Here is a 23,055-nt window from a genome sequence, read left to right on the forward strand (position 1 = left end):
CCACTTCCATTTCCAACTATCTCAAAGAAGAAGCAATCAGTCCTGAAAGGTACGTGAAGGACAAAGAAGGCCATATTCTGGTTTAGGTTAGCACCCGAGTCCACGGCCAACTGACCTACAATCTCGATGAGGTAGGCCAGGATCACCCCATCCCGAAGGTCCTGCCGCAGGTCCTGCACGGGCTTCACTGCCGGCCTCTTCTTCAGCTGTGCATTCACCCAGGCCACATATGCCTGCAGCTGTTGCTGGAAAACGAAAGGTGGATGTAAGGGAAGTCTGCCCAGCACTCCTCACCTCTACCCCGCCAGGGCAGCGTGTGAGACTGATCTATATCCAGAGGGAGGAGGAGGTTCTAAGGAAAGAATGAAGACAAATGGTCAGACACACTGCATGTTCTGAAATTCTCTAGTTTCATGCCAGTCTCCAAAGGAAAGCTAACCTCTGGCTTGGGTGGCCATGTACACACAGGTAAGCAGGCGAGTGTGTCAATGACTCTGCTTCCTGCCTCCCTTGAGTGTCGCTCTATTGGCAGGGATGAGGGCCCAGAACCACAGCCAGTTAGTTCCCTGTGTGATCACTGCTGCCAGCCCCACATTATGCCTCTCAGGAACAGGCACCCGTGTTTCAAGTGCACGATGGACTGTGATGTTCATAAGGACTGATCTGGGGGAATCAGGACTAAACAATAAACAAGCACAGAACTGCCTCTTCATAGCTGCTTCTTTCACGAGACTTAACTAAAATCATCTCGCACTCAACCTAAGATTTAGTCTCCTGAGCCCATAATTAAACCTGGGATTACTACAATCCCAGGTTTAATTAGTTTTAATCCATGCTGTGTATCGTCAAAGAAGATCTAGTCACCTAGAACCTGCACAAAGAAGGACAAAGAAAGGCTCGGGGAAGCAGTGTTCCTGAGGACTGGGGCAGAGGTTGGGGGCAACGCTTGCATTTATTTTCAGACAAAGCTAGGGCCCTGTATCCTCAGAAGTCTGTCAGGCCCAGGAGGAGACACCTAACTCATCCCAACCCTCGGATAACCTTACATATTGCATCTGTCCCTGTTCACACAGAGCTTATATGCAGTGTTTATTCTGATTATTTGATATGAAGATGGGCTAAATACTAAACTAGTACATGAACAATGTCATAGTACAGGCTGCAGCTCTGTCTGGTTTCTATAGAAGCTCAAGACCCTGAACCTAAAAGTTAAGTTCAAGGGCTAACAGAATTAAACTATAACTTGGTTAAAGTACAGTTGATTTCTAAGATCCAAGGACTTCCTTAATAAATTGATGTTGGAATTTACTCACTGACTGCTTCCTGAGCTTAAATTAAACCTTCATTATTGGCCTGGCCTGTGATGGTGCAGTGGATAGAGTGACGACCTGGAGCGCTGAAGTCGCTGGTTTGAAGCCCTGCACTTGCCTGGTTAAGGCACATAACGATAAGCAAGCAATATAAAATTAAAGTGAAGCAACTATGAATTGATACTTCTCGCTTCCCCTCTCTTCTCTCTGTAAAATCAGTAAATAAAATCTAAAAAAAAAATCTTCATTATGTTCTCTATGTTGATTTTTGGGAATAAAGCCTTTGGAAGACAGTAAATAGCAAGACAACAATCTATCAGCTACTGACAAACTATTGGAAGTGCTGTGATCAGTAGGAGGTAGGGGGAGGAATCTAATATTTACTGAGTGCCTACCATGATTTAAACACTATTTTTGGTGTTTTACATATGTATTAATGAGCTAGGGAATATACCTGGAATAGGCTGCCACACAATTGATGTTTATTAAATAATTATTATTTTCATTATTATCATCACCTAATTCAATTCTCACAAAAGCACTGAAGAATCAGTACCATTTTCAGTCTATGGATGAGGTTCAGAGAGATTAACTTCTCCAAAGTCCCTTTGGCTAGCACATAGTACACCTGGTATTGAAACCCACTAAATGCGGTCCAAGCATGTACTAAGGGCCTCTTGCTTATCCAACTCTTTCCATAGAATAGAGGTGGCTGCACCTTCTACCTAACATAGGTCAGCCTTTCGTCCAAGGTCTGCTCCCACTGCACAGCCAAAGCACTGTGTGAGGCAGACCAGGCTCAATACTGAACCACTCTGATCTGGGGAAAGGAGTTCAGATCAGCAGAAGCACTAAGGGCAACAGCTGGGATCTGATTACCTGACTGATGTATAAAACTCTTCATTAATCTCCCTGAAGCAAACGGCACCCTCAACCCACTTTCCACACATTTCTCTTAAAATCCTTCACTGGCTTCTCATAATCTGCATTTATGTTTGTCATGTGCTGGCCCCTGCCTCTTCTCCAGCTCCATTCACACCTCTCCCATATGCCCTACCCCATGCTTCAGCTCACCCAAACCCTGTGCAGCGCCCAAATCCATCATGCTTCCCAGCCCCTCTGCCTCCCCTGCCTGCCACCCCCTTTTAAGTCTCGGCTCAAGCAGCACCTTTCTCAGGAAGCCTTCCCTGACCCACCTACACACCTATGATCTCCTTGAGGACATCCTGTGTGATTTTAGAACATGCAGTCAGAAGGGGAAAACATTATGTGGGAATCCAGGGACTAGAGAATTTTAAGATGGGTGGTCATTAAGGTCAAATCCTATACAAAAGTGCAGCGGAGGACCAAGAAGTCCATTCCATGTAATAATGAACAGGCTCTGGTGACCTTTTGAGAACAGAGACTGTGGAGTGGTGGGGTTAAAAGTCAGAGGGCAATGAGCAGAGAAGACCTCGGAGAGAGTAAAAACAGAAGCAGTGAGGGGAGGAGTAAGGGGGGCTGCAGAGGAGGGTGGAATAGAGAATGAAGGTGGTTTAGGATGAGAGGACATTTGCAGGACAACATATGCAGGGAGAGGTGTGAATGAGGCAGAAGGTTCCAGAGGGGAAGAGGGCCACCTCCTCCTTTGATCTTGAGGAGGCAGGAATAGGTGCATACGTGGGGAAATCTGGAGGTGGGCAGGAGGGAAGGACGAAAGTTGACAGAGCCCAGATACAAATGCCCCTCTATTTATTATGAAGTAGGTGGTTTATCCGTTGAGAGTGGAAAGAGCGGGGAGAATGAGGGAGTGTCGGGAGCCGACCCACAACTGCTGGCTGACAAGGTCACAGCAGGAGAAAACTCAGAACTGCTGGCTGACAAGGTCACAGCAGAAGAAGACCCACAACTGCTGGCTGACAAGGTCACAGCAGAAGAAGATCAAAAACTGCTGATTGACAAAGTCATAGCAGAGAAGACCAATGGCTGCGGGTTGACGAAGTCACCCAAAGGAGAGACACAACGATACTTCCCCCTTTGACTTTTTTTTTTTTTTTTCCATTTTTCTGAAGCTGGAAACAGGGAGAGACAGTCAGACAGACTCCCGCATGCGCCCGACCGGGATCCACCCGGCACGCCCACCATGGGGCGACGCTCTGCCCACCAGGGGGCGATGCTCTGCCCATCCTGGGCGTCGCCATGTTGCGACCAGAGCCACTCTAGCGCCTGAGGCAGAGGCCACAGAGCCATCCCCAGCGCCCGGGCCATCTTTGCTCCAATGGAGCCTTGGCTGCGGGAGGGGAAGAGAGAGACAGAGAGGAAAGCGCGGCGGAAGTGTGGAGAAGCAAATGGGCGCTTCTCCTGTGTGCCCTGGCCGGGAATCGAACCCAGGTCCTCCGCACGCTAGGCCGACGCTCTACCGCTGAGCCAACAGGCCAGGGCACCCTTTGACTTTTTGAATTAATCTGGCCTTATATCCCCCCTTATCTGAGTATGTGCTATTATTTATGGCACAGGGATAATAGTACCGTGCTTTCCCTGTAGATTCATAGTAATTTCTTTGGAAATGAGACAGAGGGTGTGAGTTCCACAGAAAAGCCTGTAAGCCCCTTGAACTGGGCTCATAGACATAAGAGGCTGGCTATGATATCCCTCATAAAGGATTAAGTCTGTAGGAGAATTCCTTCTTAATCATGTTAGAAAGAATAGATTGTGACTTGTGAGTGGGTAGGAGGCAGTGGCTGTGCACAGAGCACCTCTCGGCCTTCACTTAATTCAACATTTTTCCTCCCTAGCCTTTTCATGTGATAGAGTAGAGAAACATTCCTTTCTTCTTGCTTATTTGATCTGCAGATAGTGGTACACTCTGAGAAGAATAGAGTTAGAACTTAACTAGTGTTTAAATATAATAAACAAGTAATATTTGACTAGGCAATAGTATCTTAGGTAAGGTATAGTAGAATGGCCCATTGTGTGGCCTAGGATGAGAGCGCAGTCGGCAAGAAAAGAATGTTTTACTAAGAGAATTGTCTTTTGACTAAAGGCAATTGCTAGGCTTTCTCAATGAGATGTTCTCATGAGATTTATATGCTTTCCAAGATTCTTTGATAATGAGAGGTATGTAGGGGAATCCATAGAAGTAATAACAGTTAATGTCTTCTGAAATTATGTTGCTACTAGGCTATCTTGCAAATGCACTCTGTATATCTTTGGGTGAAAGCTATTCTTAATGTTATGTCAATTTCCTTATGGGCAAGCCTTTTAGAATCTTGTGAGAAAAAGTAGGACACTGCTTAAACTCAAAGCCATTTACCTGAACAAGCGGTGGTCCATTGTTAGTCCTTAATGATTTCGTCTGCTAATCTCTCTCTGCCCCTTACTTAACTCACAACAGCAGTAAAGTTATTTAACTATTAGTACTAATACTTTAAAAGCTTTTACCGATGTTGTTATCGCTATTCAAGTTATTTTGTACTTTGAATGATTTGCTACCTGGTTTGTAATTTATAGATATAAGTTAACTGTTATCCGGAAACATGTAAACATAGTGAAACAAAAGCAATAATTAACACCATGTAATTGTAACTCAGTGTGTGTATAAAAAGGGAGCTATACTAGCATTTGAGAGAGATGCCTGACAGTAAATGCTAACCAGAGAATAAAGAGAAAGAAAAGAATTCGGCTCTCTCACTCGATTTTCGCCGACGCCGTCTCCTCCTGTGGGACCCCTGGATCCCCCCCGGGGCTGGACCCCGGCAAGGGAGGCTTCCAGAAAGAAACCCTTGGGAGGCTAGAAAGACTAGTGATGGCACCCAAGGACTCGATGGGGCTGGAAATCATAATTTTGTAGTGCAGTCATCTGCAAGGTATATGATTTCCCACAGAAGTCTCAACAGGCCTGAGCAGTGAGTGGAGGACACCAATAAGGGCTGATCTAGGTCTGGAATTGGTCAGAAGAAAAGCAGTGATCTGGGAAGTGAGGATGGTGGCAACAGTGTATTTGAAGCAACTGATGGTGGAATCAGCACCGGGAAGAAGAAACTAAAGGAGAGCTGATGAACTGAGAGGACAAGGAAGAGTGAGGAGAGAAGAATTTGATGCAACTGAGCCTAAGTTTAATGGGAAAGGAGGAGTGTGGAAACTGGGGTTTTAAGCAGACAGAGTAGAGTTTCAGACTTCCAGATTTCAAGGTAGGACAGTTCTGTGGAGTAAGTTCCAGGAGATAGCTCGTCATGTGGCACTGCTGTAGCGGTACAGAGGGGAACAATCACTGCATGTGGATGGTCAAGGATCTAGGACACTCGACTATCTTCCTCCTGGATCCTGAAGTCATCCCAGGGTCCACCAGAGTGGTAGATACTGAAATGCTGAGGATAATATTTACTGTTCGGCCTAGATTCATATAACTTGAAGATTGTGCCTTCAATGAATCATTGATAAAAAATTTAGCTTGACCTGGCACAGGTGGATAAAGCATCGACCTGGAATGCTGGCATCACCAGTTGGAAAACCCAGAGTTGCCTGGTCAAGGCACATATGGGAGTTGATGCTTCCTGCTCCTCCCCCCTTTTCTCTCTTTCTTTCAATCTCTCCTTCCCCCCTCTCTAAAACTGAATGAATAAAATGTAAAAAAGTTTTAATTGAAGAATGTCCATTGTCATGTTATTTCAACATCTGCATGCTGACAGAGACCTATTAAATGGCATCTAACAAAGAGATCAGGGATTCACAGATGAATGGGGGTATTCTTATCCACAGGTTAAGGGTTACAATAACTTTAGGATCTTTTCCCTTCCCTTTAGTCTAATCTGGGAGCCAACCACTAAACTAAGTCTCAGTGTGTCTCCTCTTTGACCTGAAGATATCTGTATTTGGTCCAACAGGCAGGCCAAGACTTGGTTCTTGCTATAAATGCTTACTGCTGGCTCTGAAAAAGCTGATTTGAAGGACGAACTAGACACTCATGAGGACCAGCCATAACTACCCACTTTTACCCACAAGAATGTTTATCTCAAAAGAGGCCTGTAGTGAAAACTTAGGCCTTGGTTTTAAATTTACTAGAGCTACTTCTACAGCAGATGAAATACCATATGTTCTTTGCAAGAAGCTGTTACTTTCTGCTGATTGAACTAGTAGTTTCATTTTTTTCTTTTTTGCCTCAGAATCTTTTCTCAAATTACAACTTGTGTGAAAGCCAAATATGTAAAATAGAGAAAAGCAGTGATTCTCTGGTTAGCGCCAGGGTGAAACCATCTCTAAAGGGCTCTTGCATCAGCTAGGGGAAGAACCCACTAAATTTTTTTGATTCTAGCACTATCTTTTTATAATTCAATTATTCAGTGAAGACAAAATACAATAGATTCAGCAGAATGAAAATATCTGAAATACTAAGAAAGACATCTTGAACAAGCTACACCGGACCACAATCTATTTCCAATCAGGCCTGGAAGAACGGGGAGGCCAGAGGTGTAAGTTCTTGGGGCAGCTGTCCAGCTCATGAACCCTCTCCAGTAGAAACAGGCCCCCTCTACATACTCAGCGGTGGGGCTGGTGTCATATCACCCCTCCGCTGCCCACAGTTGGCTGATCTAGCTAAGTTGATAGTTTAAGCCCAGTAAATTTCTGGAAACTTTTTCAAAATTTATTTATTTATTTATTTATTTATTTATTTATTTTTAAAGACTTTATTTATTCAATTTTCAGAGAGGAGAGAGAGAGAGAAGGGGGAGGAGCAGGAAGCATCAACTCCCATATGTGCCTTGACCAGGCAAGCCCAGGGCTTTGAACCAGCGACCTCAGTGTTCCAGGTCGACACTTTATCCCACTGTGCCACCACAGGTCAGACAAAATTTATTGATTTTTAAAGAGAGAGGAAGTGGGAGAGAGGGAGAGAGAGAAACAGAAACATTGATCTGCTTCTATATGTGCCCTGATGTGGAATCGAACTGACAACTTTTGCATATCAGAACGACGCTCTAACCAACCAAGCTATCCGGCAAGAGCATCTCTGGGATTTTCTTTATCATGCATTTAGGAATAGAATCAGTCTCCTTTCTCACTACCCTTCTCTCTTAATTTCTCCCAGTCTTGCTTTGACAAAATTGTTAAGATATAAAATTTAGATGCTGCCATGCTGGTCACCTAAGAGACAGAAGCCATCTGTGGTGACAGTAAGTAGAGCCACCCACAGAGAGAACCAGAGACAACAGGCAAGCCGAGGAAGCCATCCTGCCAGTGTTTGCTCTTTTGGTTTTCACTGAGACTCTGCCCCATCCCTGCCTGTCCCATGGATTTCCTTGGTTCCATGAGTTGGTAGATTCTAGTTTGTATCTCTGCTAATGCAAGCCAGGTTCTTGGCACTTGCAATCAAAAAAAAAAAAAAAAAAAAGCTAGGCACTTTTGACTTTCGGCTTATAGGAGGCTTAGATGCAACTTTCTTCGATCCTCTTGAATCCAGGCTCATCTGACACAGCCACCTCCACCATGCTGCCAAGATTCAACCCTAAGAGATCAAAGTCATATACCTGAGGTGCACTGGTGGGAAAATTGGTGCCATGTCCACCCTGGCCCCCAAGATTGGCCCCCGGGATCTGTCTCCGAAAAGGTTGGTGATGACACTGCCAAAGCAGCCAGTGATTGGAAGGGTCTGAGGATTACAGTGAAACTGACTGTTCAGAACAGACAGGCCCAGATTGAGGCAGTGCCTTCTGCCTCTGTCCTGGTCATCAAAGCCCTCAAGGAACCACCATGAGACAGAAAAAGGCAATAGAATATTAAGCACAGTGGAAACACCACTTTTGATGAGATCGCCCACATTGCTGGACAGCTGTGGCCCGGATCTTTAGCTAGCGAACTCTCTGGGATCATTAAAGTGATCCTGGGGATGGCCAGGTCTAGGGCTGCAGTGCTGATGGGTTCAAACCTCAGAGCATCATAGATGACATCAGCATTGATGCAGTGGAATGCCTGGCTAGTTAACAACTACAAAGAAAATATTTCCATTATAGATCACTTGACAATCCAAAAAAAAAAAAAAAGGCAAGACAATCAAGCATACAATGTCTGTAATCACAAAAATCTAATCTTGAGCCTGATCTGTGGTGGCACAATGGGTAAAGCATCGACCTGGAATGCTGAGGTCACCGGTTCAAAACCCCGGCTTGCCTAGTTAAGGCACATATGGGAGTTGATGCTTTCTGCTCCACCCATTTCTCTCTCTCTCTCTCTCTCTCTCTCTCTCTCCCCGTCTCTTCTCTCTAAAATGAATAAATAAAATCTAAAAGAAAAAAGAAAAAAAACTGCATGATAAAAAAAAAATCTGATCTTGACCCAGAATAAACATCTCTAACTTGTTCTATGAAAGCCAGGATGCCTGAGTAATCCAAAAGTCTAGGAAGATTAAGGGTTTTTATGACAACCCTCTGAGTCAGGTCTCAGAGAAAAGAAAAGTAGACACAGCAACAGTCAACATTGTCTGAGGAGGATTTTGGCTTCACAAGACTGAGCCATGCTAAAGCTATGAGAATGGCTGGCTAGGGCAGGAAGGCCTGAACAACGCTACACTCTCCATCAGCTTCCTTCATGACACTGCAGGTAACCCTACAATATAAATTTAAATTCTTCCATTATAAACAACTCTGCCTACCATCTCAATCTGTGCAGGAAGTCTTGACCTTGAAAACTTTCCTGCCCTAGCTGGTTGCTCAGTGGTAGAGCACTGGCCCAGCATGTGGAAGTCCCAGGTTTGATTCCCGGTCAGGGCACACAGAAGAAGCAAGCATCTGCTTCCCCACCCCTCTTTCTCCCCCTCCCCCTTCTCTATCTCTCTCTCCCTCTCGCCCTCCCACAGCCATGGTTAGATAGATTCAAGCATGTTGGCCCCCAGCACTGAGGATGGCTCTGTAGAGCCTCTGCCTTAGGCACTAAAATAGTTTGGTTACCGGTTACAAGCATTGACCCCAGTTAGGCAGAGTGTCAGCCCTAGACAAGGGTGGCTAGATGGATCCTGGGGCATACAGGAATCTTTCTATTTCCCTTCCTCTCATAGAAGGAAGGGAGGGAGAGAGGGAGGGAGGGAGGGAAGAGAAAGAAAGAAGAGAGAGAGAGAGAGAGAAAGGAAAGAGAGACAAAGAAAAAGAAAGGAAAGAGGGAGAGACAGAAAGAGAGAAAGAAAATGAAAAGCTTTCTGTGGCCAAATATAATATTCTTTGTTTTTCTTTGGGACATGCTCTTCCTTCCAAACAAGTCTGTAAACCCAGCCTCTGCTTTCTATCTCCTCTAAGTCTCAAGGTCAAAGAGAGTTTTTTCAGAGGATTTGTTTGGTTAGAGTTGTGAAAGCACAGACTGGGCTTTGCCAGAGAAGCCTGTGTCACCCACCATTCCCACCACAGAAATATCCAGGAAGCGGCTCTATGGCTTCCTTCTGGCAAGCAAGAAAGGCACACAAGAGAAGCGGGCTCTGGTGTTGAGCTGGGGTGTCCTGGAGACCTGATGGCTAAGAAATCAGTTTCACAGTGAAACCAGATGCCAGTTTGAAACTCTGACCTTCCAGCAGCAGAGCTCAGAAGAGGGGAGTGGGGCTGTTGCTGAGAAACTGCAAGGGAGACACGTGATTACGCGTCGTTTGGAAACCTTGAGTTATTGCTGGCCTAAATTCTGTCAAAAGAATGTAATATAGTATTTATGTCTATTAAGTCCTGCAGGCCTTTACTGAACTAGGAAAGGCAACTTGTTCATTAAACTTGGTGGCTAATTAGGTAAAAATGAAGTTCACAAGTAAAAATACTAAATTTCTTCTTCCCTGTATGGGTAAGTGTTAGTCAAATAAGTTTTTAAAATATGATTTTTATGTTTGCTTGCTTCTAGTTTGCATTGGGGCTGGGCAGCGCCAGGTATCTGTGTGTCTGTGAAATTGCAAATTACCTTCCTGCTTGGGAAGGGCCATTGTTTTGCTAATTTAGTTTGCTGCAGGAGAGGATTTTGCACTAGAAAGTTTAGAGAAGGAGAAGAGGAGAAAAGAAGCCACGTTTCACAGAGAGAGGACTGAAAATGCAGAGTGCTGAAGAAGAAGCCATGTTGGCAGAGAAGAAGCCATGTGGCAGAGAAGGGAGAAGGTGTGCCAATGGGGAATCAGAGGTGAGGAGCCTTGCGAGCTCCGCTGAGACTGGTGGGGCCTTTGATTCTAGGAGAAACGGGAGAAGATTCTCCTGGTTGTGGAACCGAAGAATGTGTCAGGGCTTTGGGAGTTCTGAATGAGTGAAAGGGAAGTGTTTCCCCTGTGTGTTTGCCCATGGGCTGGCGCGAGACTTTAATAAAGAAATGTCCCACAGTTTTTTGGCTCCACTGTTTCTTTACTGGTCTGTCCGGATTCAATGAGAACCTGCATGTGAATGGCCATCGCAGCAGCAGCCCCTGGCCTTACAGTAGAGCTCTCTGTATTAGTGTTCAGCCCAGTCAAAGGATAATATTGTACACCAGAAAGTAAAAACCTAAAGATTTTCTGAAAGATTGCATCTCCTAACCTTATTTTTAAATTTCCATTAGTTACAAGTTCTGTAAACACTCTGTTCTTCACAAGTACATGTTATAAGGTAAGCATTCAATTAATGCATGTGAATGAATGAATGAATGAAGGTATCACCGTACAATTTATGGATGTGCTTTACTAAAAACAAGGTAGGAGCCCACCCTCAGGGCCTTTGGGATTGGTTCCTTAACTCCCTACCACATCTGACCAGGGAAGGTTATGTCCATGACCACTTAAATAGAGCCTGGTTTGGGGGTTAACAAATAAGGAAATATATATTCAAGAAAGTTTCATTCAGTTTGAGTTCTGACAGCCTAGCCAACAAGGCCAGTCATGGGGGAGTGGCACCTGGCAAACAGAGCCCTATCACTGCTCCACACGCCTGGCTAGGCCATTCCTCACCCGAAGGGACATAGCACTGCCTGAGAGCCTGCTGCCAGGGAGCATCTGGTCAGCTGGCATTGACTCCTGTGGGAGCCAAGCCAGTGAGCTTGGGAGGAGGGGAGAAGTCAGCCAGGAAAGAAAAGAGAAGGTTGGGGTGTGTGGTGCTTTGTTACATTAAAGACTTAACTGGCCTTTCATTCCTACAGCAAAACACAGAGGAAGTCATTGTGGAAATGTTTGAGAGCTTCTGCTTGGCCCCATGCTGCAAACCTGACTCCAAGGAAGGCAGGAGGCACGTTGGAGTGATGTCTGCTTGCAGCTGCTGCACATGCCAACCCTCTTCGGCACTCACCCCGCGTCCCACTTATGGGAACGACACCAAAGGCTCTTCCTGTATTTCCCAGAGGCTGCCAAGCTAATGAATCTCCACGTGGGATTCCAACTTCTACTTTTCTACACGGGGAAATAAACTAGTAGGGAAAGTCTCCCAGGTGCTATGTTTAAAAGGTTAAGGCTCAGACTGGATTTCCTGTTGACCAACATTTTAACAAATTATTCCCATTGTTCAGTCCCTGAGGCCATCCACACTCTAGCTGGGCACAAATGTGTTCTGCCTGACAAGCAGGATTTCTATATCGCTACAATTTTCCCAGGTTTGATACTCTGAGCATTTACTCTGTTCTCATTGACCTGTGAGCTCCACGAGGGCACAAACTCTGCATTATTTGACTTTTATTTCCAGAGCCTGGCACAGTGCCGGGTAAGCAGTCATTCAGTGAATGTCTGCTGAATGAGCACTTGCATGCATGTTTATCAGATTAGTAGGAAAAAAAGTCTGGTCTCAGTGAGCAGGTAAGTTGGTAAATCTTTGGTACTTTTCCTGATATCATTAAGTAGATGATATCTCCATAATCTCCCACAAACACTACCTCTTCTACGGAATGTATCACAACGAGCATCCTATTACGGTTTCTCAGTACACCTATAAATCTCTCCCTATAAATTCTTTGGAAGCAGGAACTAGGTGTGTTTTCAATTATTTTACTCATGCCTTCATCCAATAAATGAACCAAATGACTGAATGAATGAATGCTTATTGACTGGAACTATATGACAGTCGTTGGTCTATCAAAATCTTTCAACACAAGCACCTAAGTACCTTTTTTAAAAAGTCTATCCCTCAGAAACAGTTGCAGAAATTCATGTAGGTACATTAACCAAAGACAAAGTTCACATGGCATCAATACCAAGAGGCAAAGAAAACAAATACATAGTTTTGAGGCAGATGCAAAATAGGGGCAGTGTAAACTAGAAAGGCCAGCCCTGGCCGGTTGGCTCAGCGGTAGAGCGTCGGCCTGGCATGCGGGGGACCCGGGTTTGATTCCCGGCCAGGGCACACAGGAGAAGTGCCCATTTGCTTCTCCACCCCTCCCCTCCTTCCTCTCTGTCTCTCTCTTCCCCTCCCGCAGCCAAGGCTCCATTGGAGCAAAGATGGCCCGGGCGCTGGGGATGGCTCCTTGGCCTCTGCCCCAGGCGCTAGAGTGGCTCTGGTCGCGGCAGAGCGATGCCCGGAGGGGCAGAGCATCGCCCCCTGGTGGGCAGAGTGTTGCCCCTGGTGGGCGTGCCGGGTGGATCCCGGTCTGGCGCATGCGGGAGTCTGTCTGACTGTCTCTCCCCGTTTCCAGCTTCAGAAAAATACAAAAAAAAAAAAAGTTTAAACTAGAAAGGCCAGGCCCAAAACACAGGAGACAGGGGACAACAGCCAGGGTGGCTACAGAATGTGGCAGGAGCCAAAACTTGTGGCTAACTCATAATGCAGACTAACCGTGTCAATAAAAGGGAACACATTGACAGCCCTGAAATGGATCAATTCTGTAAGTAACTTATCAGGTGTGTTGAGACCAGGGTTTTATTCAGGGAACATAAAGGAGAAAATTATGTTACACACAGTTATGCATAGTGGCATGTGATTGAGACAGAAGCCAACAGGGGGTAGAGGGAAGCCTTGATTGGAAGGGCAGGGTTTCTCTCTGTTGCATGGCTCCCTAATAATTAACCAGTTAGATCCACAGCTTTATTTCCTGTCAGTTTTCTCTGCCATCGAGAATGAGGTCACAGCCCTAACCACACAGACCTTAAAGGCATCAAGGTGATGAAGCATAGCTTCAAATATGCTTGGCTCATTCCCCAGAGATGACTGGATACATGTGGTATTCTTAGCCTCAGTAGCATGAATTTGTCAGAGGAACTGAACTGTCTTCTGACACGGGCCTTTAAGTCCCTACTTACATCTTTATCACATGAGTCTCACAAAAGAGATATTACTGGATCTATTAAGCGACACTAGAATTTCAAACAGGTCAATCAGGGCCCCATCAACTCTGAAATATGATAACTAATCCTAGCATTATTCAAGAGCACTAAATGTGGTACAGTAAGTGATAAGAATTATTCAATATAACTTATTAAGAATGTAAAAAAACTATATAAACTTTTTTTTATAGAGAATCTTTTATTTATTTATTTATTTATTCATTTTAGAGAGGAGAGAGAGAGAGAGAGAGAGGAGAGAGAGACAGGGGGGAGGACAGGCATCAACTCCCATATGTGCCTTGACCAGGCAAGCCCAGGGCTTCGAACCGGCGACCTCAGCATTTCCAGGTCGATGCTTTATCCACTGCACCACCACAGGTCAGGCAAAACTATATAAACTTTAAGGAAACTTTGAGCCTAACCAGTCATGGTGCAATGGGTAGAGCATTGACCCAGAAGGCTAAGGTCCCTGGTTCAAAACCCTGAGGTTACTGGCTTGAGCGCAGGCTCATTGGCTTGAACACAGGCTTGCTAGCTTAAGTGAGGGATCATTTACATCAGTGGTCCCCAAGTACAGGTCTGTGGGCCATTTGGTACTGGTCTGCAGCGAAAGAATAAATAACTTACATTATTTCCATTTTATTTATATTTAAATCTGAATGATGTTTTATTTTTAAAAAATGACCAGATTCCCTCTGTTACATCCGTCTAAGACTCACTCTTGACACTTGTCTCGGTCACGTGATACATTTATCCGTCCCACCCTAAAGACCGGTCTGTAAAAATATTTTCTGACATTAAACAGGTCCGTGGCCCAAAAAAGGTTGGGGACCACTGATTTACATGATCTCAATGTCACTGGCTTGAGCCCAGCCAAGGCCATAGGCTTGAGCAAGGTGTCACTGGCTTGACTGGAGCCCCCTGGTCAAAGCACATATCAGAAGCAATCAATGAACAACTCAAGTGAAACAACTATGAGTTGATGCTTTTCATCTCTCTCCTCGCTCCCTCTCTCTCTCTTTCTGTTCTCCCCTCTTTGTCTCCAAAATCAGTAAGAAATAAAATAAAAAATAAGAGAACTTTGAGATTTAATATATTACTATTAATATTATACCGCTCATAAAAATTATGGGATATTTTTTTTTTTCCATTTTTCTGAAGCTGGAAACAGGGAGAGACAGTCAGACAGACTCCCGCATGCGCCCGACCGGGATCCACCTGGCACGCCCACCAGGGGGCGATGCTCTGCCCATCCTGGGCATCGCCATGTTGCGACCAGAGCTACTCTAGCGCCTGAGGCTGAGGCCACAGAGCCATCCCCAGCGCCTGGGCCATCTTTGCTCCAATGGAGCCTTGGCTGCGGGAGGGGAAGAGAGAGACAGAGAGGAAAGCGCGGCGGAGGGGTGGAGAAGCAAATGGGCGCTTCTCCTGTGTGCCCTGGCCGGGAATCGAACCCGGGTCCTCCGCACGCTAGGCCAACGCTCTACCGCCGAGCCAACCGGCCAGGGCTTATTATGGGATATTTTATAGCTTCATATTCATTTTAAAATATCCCCTAATTTTTATTTATTTATTTATTTTTTTACAGAGACAGAGAGAGTCAGAGAGAGGGATAGACAGGGGCAGACAGACAAAAATGGAGAGATGAGAAGCATCAATCATTAGTTTTTCGTTGCGACAACTTCGTTGTTCATTGATTGCTTTCTCATATGTGCCTTGACTGCGGGCCTTCAGCAGACTGAGTAATCCCATGCTCGAACCAGCAACCTTGGCTCCAAGCTGGTCCTTGCTCAAACCAGATGAGCCTGCACTCAAGCTGGCAACCTCGGGGTCTGGAACCTGGGTCCTTGGCATGCCAGTCCGATGCTCTATCCACTGCGCCACCGCCTGGTCAGGCATCCCCTAATTTTTGTAAGCAGTATATATAGATGATGTCAATTTCTCAGATAAACCTGTATCTCCCATGTATAAGACGCACCCTTTTCCGAAAAATTTGGGGTCTAAAAACTGGGTGCGTCTTATACAGTGATTGTAGGTTTTTTTAATACTTGAATTTCCCACTTTTCATGCTTGTTGTCTTTGTGCTCATTGTTTCACACTTGTTACCAGTATATTATGGTAGGTTACGCTTTGCCACGTTCTGCCCCAGAAATGGCTCAGAAAAAATTTTCGTACAGTGCTGAATTCAAGTTAAAAGCAATCCAGTTTACAAAAGTGAATGGAAATCGTGCTGCTGAACATAAGTTTGCTCCTCCTCCAACTGAGAAATCAATCTGAGACTGGCTGTGGGAAGAAGAAACCCTCCTGAAAACCCCAGGGCAAAAGAATGCCATGAGAGGCAAGTCAGCAAAATGGCCTGATTTAGAGAGGGAATTGAAGATATGGATTGAAGAGCAAAGGGCAACTGGAATTCCTGTGTCCATAAAGATGGTTCAGCATGAGGCAAGAAGAATTGCTGATGAAAAAGAAGATACTGATTTTAATGGAGGACACAACTGGTACTTCAGGTTCATGAAACAGAATGGACTAAGCATGTGTACACGCACCAGACTTGCCCAAAAGATGCCTGAAAGCTATGAGCAGAAGGTCCTTGAATTTCATCGTTTTGTCATTCAATGTATGAAGACACATCGGTTTGAGTTGGGACAGACTGCAAATATGGACAAAGACACCCTTCAGTTTGAGTACAGAGGCAGATTAAGGTCGGTTGAGGTCTCAGGTACAGAAGAAAATATTGGGCACCTTACATTAGAGAAAAGTGTAAAGTTGGGGTTTTGCGGGGCCCTTCAGAAGTATGGGCCCAGGGCGCATGCCTGGTGCGCTTGCCGTTAAATCCGCCTCTGTCCAAGTAACAGAACTGTTGATAAGAAGGGGGTGAAAAGTCTGTAAAGATAAGTGGACATGAAAAGAGCCATTATAGAGTTGTTCTAGCTTGTTGTGCTGACAGAACCAAGCTGCCTCCTATGCTGATTTACAAATGCAAAACAATGCCAAAAGAAGACATTCCTCAAAGAATGATTGTCCACGTTCATGACAAGGGTTGGATGGATCAGGATGGCATGAAGATCTGGTTTGAGAAAGTTTGGAGAAGGAGACCAGGTGGGCTCTTATGCAAACCTGTCCTGTTGGTGCTTGATCAGTTCAGAGCACACATAACAAAAAACACAAAGAAGATTGAGGAGCAAAAAACAAAACTTGCCATCATACCTGGAGGCTTGACATCCCAGCTCCAACCACTTAATGTCAGCATTAACAAACCCTTAAAAGTTGCCATGAGAGATGAATGGAACCAATGAATGAAGTCTTCTGGGGACAATTTGACACCAGCAGGAAGAGTGAAGAAACCAACTATAGGAGAAGTTTGTACCTGGGTGAAAAGATCCTGGGATAATATCAAGATTGAGATTGTTGTCAAGTCATTTAAGAAGTGTGGCATTTCAAATGCCATAGATGGAACTGAGAACGAGGCAAGATACGAAGACAGTGATTGGTCATCAGACACCGATGAGGACAAGCTAATGGATGGCAGTTTTGACAGCAGGTTACGCTTTTAAACAATGAACATATGACTGCATTCTTTTCTTTCTTTATTTTTTTCCTTTTCTTGATAGAGACAGAGAGAGAGTCAGAGACAGGGATAGATAGGGACAGAGATGAGAAGCATCAATTCTTTGTTGCGGCACCTTAGTTGTTCACTGATTGCATTCCTCGTATGTGCCTTGACTGTGGAGCTACATAGTCATTGTATGAATTTTATGATGAATAAAACTTGAGTTCAATAACTTTATGTAATTTTTTTTTTCTTCAAATTTTCAGGCCCCAAAATTAAGGTGTGTCTTATACATGGGGAAATAAGTACTTACTGGCTATTAGAGTTCACATCCACTAATAGAAGGGGATGGATTATACATTAGCATGTAGAAAGGGTAGAGGGAAGTTTACAGAATGAGTAGAAAAATAAAATGTGAGAAAGAAAAGAGTCATTCCTGCATTATTCTAGGGCTGAATTAACAATAAAGTTGTGTGTCTGTTGTTTTTACATTCCTACCACAAAAAGAAACTCTCTCTCTCTCTCCCTTTCCTATATGTTTTATAAGAAATAGAGGTCAGGGGATGTTTACAGACACACTAAAACATGAAAAATAAAACAGCCAAGCCTCTTGGCTCTTCAGTGGAAAGGTCTGGAAGTGAAAAGGAACAGAAGGCAAAGACAAGGGCTGACTGTGCTGGTCTCTATGTGATAGACACTGGGACCTGGGACCTGGGGACTGAGTTTCAAAAAGGGGAGGTCAGAGAAAGACCTAAGGGGCTTCTGCCACAATTGCTGGATATGTCAGACACATATAAAGCTTGAGACCAGAGGAGGCCCAACAGCAGTTTTAAAGGGGAACCAGGAATACAGGAAGCACTCCAAGAGGTGGCTTCTGGTCTGTATGACTGTATCTCTTTGTTAACAATCCCCTTACATGTGTTCAAACAGGGCTAATGCAGAGACAAGGTGCCCTGCAGTGCAGGCAGGCTGCAAACTCCGCCCCTCAGCCAAAGGAAAATTCTGAGTCAGGTTGGGACAGTGTCTTTGCAGTTTTCCTCTCTGTGGCAGGGGCACAGGCGCCAGGCCCACAGAAGGTTCTGGGACAGGTCGGGCTGCAGAAGTTCTTAATTAGAAACAGGAATTAAGGCAATAGCCAGTCGTGCAGCTGTAGAAAGAAAACCTTACACACAAATTCATGAGAATGGTTACCTCTGGGGAAAAGGCCAGGACACTCAGTCTTGACTCTAAAGAAAAGAATGCAGCCTGACCGGGCTGTGACGCACTGGATAGAGCATCAGACTGGGATACGTAGGACCCAGGTTCGAGACCCCAAGGTCACCAGCTTGAGTGCGGGCTCATCTGGTTTGAGCAAGGCTCACCAGCTTGAGCCCAAGGTCACTGGCTTGAGCAAGGGGTTACTCGATCTGCTGAAGGCCCACAGTCAAGGCACATATGAGGAATGCAATCAGTGAACAACTAAGATGCCACAACAAAGAATTGATGCTTCTCATCTCTCTCCCTTCCTGTCTGTCTGTCCCTATTTATCCCTGTCTCTGACTCTTTCTGTCTCTATCAAGAAAAGGAAAAAAATTAGGAAAGAAAGAAAAGAATGCAGTCATATGTTCATTGTTTAAAAAACGGATTTTTTTAAAACTTAAATTGAAGAAAGAGAAGGAAGACAGTGGAAAAGACAGGAGAAAGGAAGGAAGACACAACTAACAGTCTAGGTCCCCTTGCAGAGATCTCCCTGGAACCTGGGATAAGGCAACCCAAAGGGGAGGGGCTCAGAAGCAATGAAAGACATATGGAGCCGCTCAGAACAGGGGAGAGGGGGAGTGTTCTAAATCAGAATTTTCAGAATCATAAGAGAAGGAAATTGAATAAGTATCAGAATTTTGAGAGAAAAGAGTGAACGGACCTTAGCCAGCTCTGGACCAGACTACCTGTCAGATTGGGGCCCCAGGTCACCACTCTCATGCAGAAGGGTGCAAATCCTAGCTCCCCTGAATTGGGCCCAGAAGCCTGGGCCGCCTCTCTCCTCTTCGGTCTTCTCTGCCAACCATGCCCTTGGCTGTGGAGAAATCCACTGCCTTGGACTGAGATAAGATATCAACATGAAGAAGGCACTTCATACAACTGACACCTATTTATCTTGACCTATCTCAGACTTTCTACCAACACAATCCCCTCTTCCCTCGGCTCACGGGTTAGCTCCTGAAATAGAATGAGCACCCTGGCCACATGCTCAGGAGTTTCCTTGGGGAGAACCTCTGGGGAGGGCGCCTCTTCTGCAAGGAGACAACCTTCGAATTGTGGTCCTATCTCCTGGGTTCGGGTAAGCTGCTAGGGAAGGTCAATCAATGACCACTTAGTTGGGGCGAGAGGCCCTTTTGATTTCTCCTGGTTCACCATCCGGTCTGCACCACACCCACCCACCACTGAAGCCTCCTTAGAGCTCTGCAGGCGAATTGTTATGGGATCCTCACGGGGATCCGGGCAAAGGAGGACCCCTCCCAGGGATCAGGCTTGAAGCGTTGGGGGAGGGAACCGGGAGTGGGAAGAGCAGACAGTTACCTCGTTGAAGCCCTCCTGCAGGACGTCCAGCAAGTTTCCCCGGGTCAGGCACGCTAGCATTGTTCTTGCCGGGCTCCGCGCGGGGTCTGCAGGCCCGGGGACTGCGCCTCCTCCACCCGCTGCACACAAAGACTCAGCTCATTGGGATTTCCCGGGAATCCCGCACGCCACTTACTGGAAACCCAAACCGGAGCTAAACTAGCAGCTCCCAATGGGCATGCTCCCCCGGAGTTCTTTGCGGGAGAGGCTGGCGCTGCCGCGGTTTCTATAGAAACAGCTGGGAGCGCAAGGTTGGACCGCGCTGGCGGGTAGCGTCTTTCCTGGCCGGCGCGAGCTGGAGCTCTGCCGGAGCGGGCAGCCTGCAAGTGCACGCGCTGCACATACACACGCACGCGCGGGCACGCGCACACGTGCGCGCATATGTACACACACACACACACACACACACACACACACACACACACACACACACACACACACACACACATCTGCTGACTTAAGGCTGCAAGCACCTCACCACATGGTGAGTGGAAAGGGGAGTGAATCACAGGACTACCCCCATTTTCCAAAGGGACCTGGACAGTGAGGTTAGGAGGTTGGGTTAAAGAAGGGGAAGCAAAAGGGAGAGAAAGAGGGAAAAACCATATGAAAGGAGAGAAAAAAGAGGATGGAAAGAGCAAACTTTAGTTATTGATAGTATTAGGACACATTTAATAGAACTAGAGCTAACCAAATCACAACAGAAACATCAAGGATAACCGAAGGATGACTGGGGTTTTAACAAAAATAAAAACCTTTTTTTTCGTTTTAGAATAACTTCTAAAATGTAAAACCCATATTTTTATTTAATTAAAATAAAACCCGCAAAAAATGTCCTGGTGTTTTTGAAAGAGTTTAGTAAAGCTTACTCAAGCTGTTCCCCTTTGTTTATATATAGTTACTCCAGTCGCAGCCTTCCTTGTTTTTAAGAACACTAGTCATTTGTACTCTCAGTGCAAACTCTTGTCTCTGTAGGAAAACTGGAAGCTGAAAGAATACCCACAGGTATTATGTTACCCCTGGATCCTAGGGGTAGGGTAAGGGTTTACAGAGTTAGAAGGCTCAGGGAAGGTCGGGACCTTGTCCAAGGACATAGCTGGTCAGTGACAGAGACAGGACTCTACACTCAGGATTTTGCTGAAGGCCCAGATTCTCTCCCTAAATCTCTGTCAGTACCTTAGCAAGAAAAGTCAGTAATGGCTTCTCCTTCTCAGGTCAGGAGGGAAAAATCTTCACCCTGCAGAGCAGTCAGAACTGACAACATCTTGCTTGAATGTTTTTTGTTGTTGTTGTTTTGTGTCAGAGCCAAAGAGAGAACCAGAGAGAGGGACAGAGAGGGTCAGACAGACAGGAAGAGAGGGATATGAGAAGCATCAATTCTTTGTTGCAGCACATGGATTACTTTCTCATATGTGCCTTGTCTAGGAGGCTACAGCAGACCAAGAGACCCCTTGCTCAAGCCAGCAACCTTGGGCTCAAGCTGATGAGCCTTGCTCAAACCAGATGAGCCCATGCTCAAGCTGGCGAGCTTGAGGTTTCAAACCTGGGTCCCCTGTATACCAGTCTGAGACTCTATCCACTGCTCCACCACCTGGTTAAGCTTGCCTGAATGTTTAAAGCTGCAAAACACAGAAATGCTTCTGAGAAGAGAGAAACCATCCTTCTGGAGCATGGCAAGCAGGAAGCAGAACACCAGCAGAGGTGTTAGCTGGGTGCTGCTGGCTGAATCGTGGGGGTTCCATTCTGGCTAAGGCTGCGGGAAAACCATGACAACAACTCAAGCTGAACCTAAGCAACCCACAAGTCAGAGGACTATCCTTCAAAATCTACCTGGGGAATTTAGATGCCACAAATTCCCCTAACCAGAATCACAGTCCATATACCCTCAGATGAGTCATTTTAATGCAACAAGACCCTTTTTAAAAGAGAAGTATGACACTTCCCAGAGCATAAAATTGCAAACACACATGCATAGAGATACAAAACCCAAACACCCAGTTGATGGATCCTTGGATAGAGGATTCTGATTGGTTGGCAGCCCATCATGCTTTGGACACAGCAGAAAATATTGAGACATCAGAAGGAGGTCTTACTGTATACCAAGAGATCACTGTTTCTCAAACAAATCATTTATTAAAGGAGAATCTGTGAGTTCAATGTTCCTGGGATAAGACTAATGATTATCACTGAATTTTAAAGCTTCAAAAAAAGATCTCATTTGGCCCAACTCCCTCATTACATAGATGAAGGAACCAAGGCTTATAGTCACTTATAGAGAAGTGCTTATAGTCACTCAGCTAGTCAGTGTGGGAGCTGAGGTCTGACTGAAGCAAACGTCTCTGAAGCCTAACCTGTGCTGTTTGCCCTGTATCTCACAGCATGCTGGAGGAATTAGAGCATTGTGGTAAATTGATAAAAGGTTTATCTATTATTATTTTTTGTGTGTGACAGAGACAGAGAGAGACAGAGAGAGGGACTGATAGGGACAGACAGACAGAAAGGGAGAGAGACAAGCATCAACTCTTTGTTGCAGCACCTTAGTTGTTCATTGATTGCTTTCTCATATGTGCCTTGATCAGGGGGCTATAGCAGACTGAGTGACCCTTGCTCAAGCCAGCGACCTTGGGCTCAAGCTGGTGAGCCTTGCCCAAACCAGATGAACCTGCACTCAAGCTGGTGACCTTGAAGTTTCGAACCTGGGTCCTCCACGTCCCAGTCTAATGCTGTCCATTGTGCCACTGCCTGGTCAGGCTCTATTATTATTATTTTAAGTGAGAGGAGGGGAGCTAGTGAGATATACTCCCACACGTGCCCCCACCAGGATCCATCTGGCAGCCCTGGTCTGTGGCAGATGCTTGAATCAACCGAGCTATTTTTAGTGCTTGAGGCCAATGCTCGGATCAACTGAGCTATACTCAGTGCCCAGGGCCACACTCAAACCAGTCCAGCCACTGGCTGCAGGAGCAAAAGAGGGAGAGAAGGGGAAGAGGGAGGGTGAGAGAAGCAGATGGTAACTTTTCTTGTGTGCTCTGACTAGGAATCAAACCCAGGACATCCATACACTGTGCTGATACTCTATCCACTAAGCCAGTGGTCCCCAACCCCCAGGCCACAAATCGGTACCGGTCCATGGGCTATTTGGTACTAGTCTGCAGAGAAAGAATAACTTACATTATTTCCGTTTTATTTATATTTAAGTCTGAACGATGTTTTATTTTTTAAAAATGACCAGATTCCCTCTGTTACATCCGTCTAAGACTCACTCTTAACGCTTGTCTCGGTTACATGATACATTTATCCGTCCCACCCTAAAGGCCAGCCCATGAAAATATTTTCTGACATTAAACCGGTCCATGGCCCAAAAAAGGTTGGGGACCACTGCACTAAGCTACCGGCCA

The 23,055-nt window shown here is 45.5% G+C and overlaps 1 protein-coding gene and 1 pseudogene across 5 annotated transcripts in view; one reads left to right on the forward strand and one right to left on the reverse strand.

Moving 5' to 3' along the window:
* The window catches only part of DIXDC1 (DIX domain containing 1), an 81,967-nt gene that overhangs the window by 49,876 nt on the left and 9,036 nt on the right, over positions 1-23,055 (reverse strand). For 3 of the 5 annotated variants that reach the window (XM_066373118.1, XM_066373109.1, XM_066373144.1), the window contains one exon: positions 116-245. In XM_066373118.1, coding sequence (XP_066229215.1) covers positions 116-245 — 130 coding nt within the window. Of the gene's footprint in view, positions 1-115; positions 246-19,618; positions 19,964-23,055 lie in introns of those variants that run through there. The other 2 variants (XM_066373099.1, XM_066373128.1) reach the window with 2 other exon arrangements.
* LOC136389721 (large ribosomal subunit protein uL11-like) lies at positions 2,895-8,267 on the forward strand (annotated as a pseudogene).

Source organism: Saccopteryx leptura, chromosome 1 (assembly GCF_036850995.1).
Source record: "Saccopteryx leptura isolate mSacLep1 chromosome 1, mSacLep1_pri_phased_curated, whole genome shotgun sequence".
Lineage (NCBI taxonomy): Eukaryota > Metazoa > Chordata > Mammalia > Chiroptera > Emballonuridae > Saccopteryx > Saccopteryx leptura.